Source organism: Pygoscelis adeliae, unplaced genomic scaffold (assembly GCF_000699105.1).
Source record: "Pygoscelis adeliae isolate BGI_AS28 unplaced genomic scaffold, ASM69910v1 Scaffold781, whole genome shotgun sequence".
Lineage (NCBI taxonomy): Eukaryota > Metazoa > Chordata > Aves > Sphenisciformes > Spheniscidae > Pygoscelis > Pygoscelis adeliae.
Window position 1 is genome coordinate 27150 of NW_008824130.1, and position 1372 is coordinate 28521.

The 1372-nt window shown below is 62.8% G+C and overlaps 1 protein-coding gene across 1 annotated transcript in view; it reads right to left on the minus strand.

Moving 5' to 3' along the window:
- Positions 1-1372, minus strand: part of LOC103925596 — a 12611-nt gene that overhangs the window by 9807 nt on the left and 1432 nt on the right. Inside the window, exons 3-4 of the mRNA XM_009334328.1 lie at positions 1341-1371; positions 571-731 (exon numbers count right to left, since the gene is read on the minus strand). Coding sequence (XP_009332603.1) covers positions 571-731; positions 1341-1371 — 192 coding nt within the window. The remainder of the gene's footprint in view (positions 1-570; positions 732-1340; position 1372) is intronic.

Consider the following 1372-nt stretch of genomic DNA (forward strand, 5'->3'; position numbering starts at 1 on the left):
CAAGCCCCACAGGACACCCGCAGGGGACACAGGGATGGGGTTGGGGACAGGGAGGTGACACAGGGACAGGTAGGGACACAATGAGGTGACCCAAGGGCATGGAGGTACCACCACACCGCGTCTAGCTGCCACCTCGTGGTGTCACCCTGCAGGTTGGAGGCCACCAACCACCATAGGGCACCCAGAGGTGACATGGGGGTGGTGTAGGGACACAGTGAGGAGACCCATGGGCACGGAGGTGCCACCACACCATCTCTACGTCCCATCACACCACGTCTAAGTGCCACCACACCATGTCCAGGTGCCACCTTGTGGTGTCAACCTGCAGGTTGGAGGCCACCAACCACCATCGGGCACCCAGAAGTGACGCAGGGATGACATGGGGCCATACTGAGGTGTCCCAAGGACGTGGAGGTGCCACCATACCATGGCTAGGTACCATCACACCACAGCTAGGTACCTCCTCGTAGTGTCACACTAGCTTGGAGGCCACCAACCACCATAGGGCACCCAGAAGTGACATGGGGATGGGGTTGGGGACAGGGAGGGCCCCGGGGAGAGGACGGGGACCTGCTGGCAGATGCTGGCATAGCGGGCGAGGACGTTGGCGTTCTCCATCACGGCCAGGCGCGTGGGCGTGTGCTCGGAGATCTTGAGGACACAGCGCCACTTGGCGAAGTCAGCCCCGTCCTTCTTGTACTGGGCGCAGCGCTCCATCAGCCCGTCCAGCCCTGGGGACACCACGGGGACATCAGGGACGGGGACACCGATGGGGTGTGGGGGAGGCAGCATGGATGGGGACATCATGGTGGCATCAAGGATGGGGACACTGATGGGGTTTGGAGATGGAATCGGGGATGAGGCCACTGTGGTGGCATCAGGGATGGGGACTCCAGTGGGGTGTGGGGGCAGCATCAGGGGTGGGGACACTGTGGTGGCATCAGGGATGGGGACACTGATTTGGGGATGGCATCAGGGGTGGGGACACCATGGTCACCTCAGGGTTGGGGACAGCAATAGGGCGTGGGGGCAGCATGAGGGATGAGGCCACTGTGGTGGCATCAAGGATGGGAACATGAGTGGGGTGTGGGGAAGACATGAAGGATGGGGACACCATGGTGACGTCAGGGATGGAGATGCCAGTGGGGCTTGGGGATGGCATCAGGGGTGAGGACACCATGGTGGCATCAAGGATGGGGACAGCAATGGGGTGTGGGGGTGGCATCAGGGAAGGAGATAGCAATGGGGTGTGGGGGTGGCAGTAGGAACAGGGACGCCATGGTGGCATCAGGGATGGGGACGCGGCTGGGGCCACCCTAGGGGACACAGCTGTCACTCACCCTGGGTCGTGGTCTCGCCGTTGGTGCCCGCC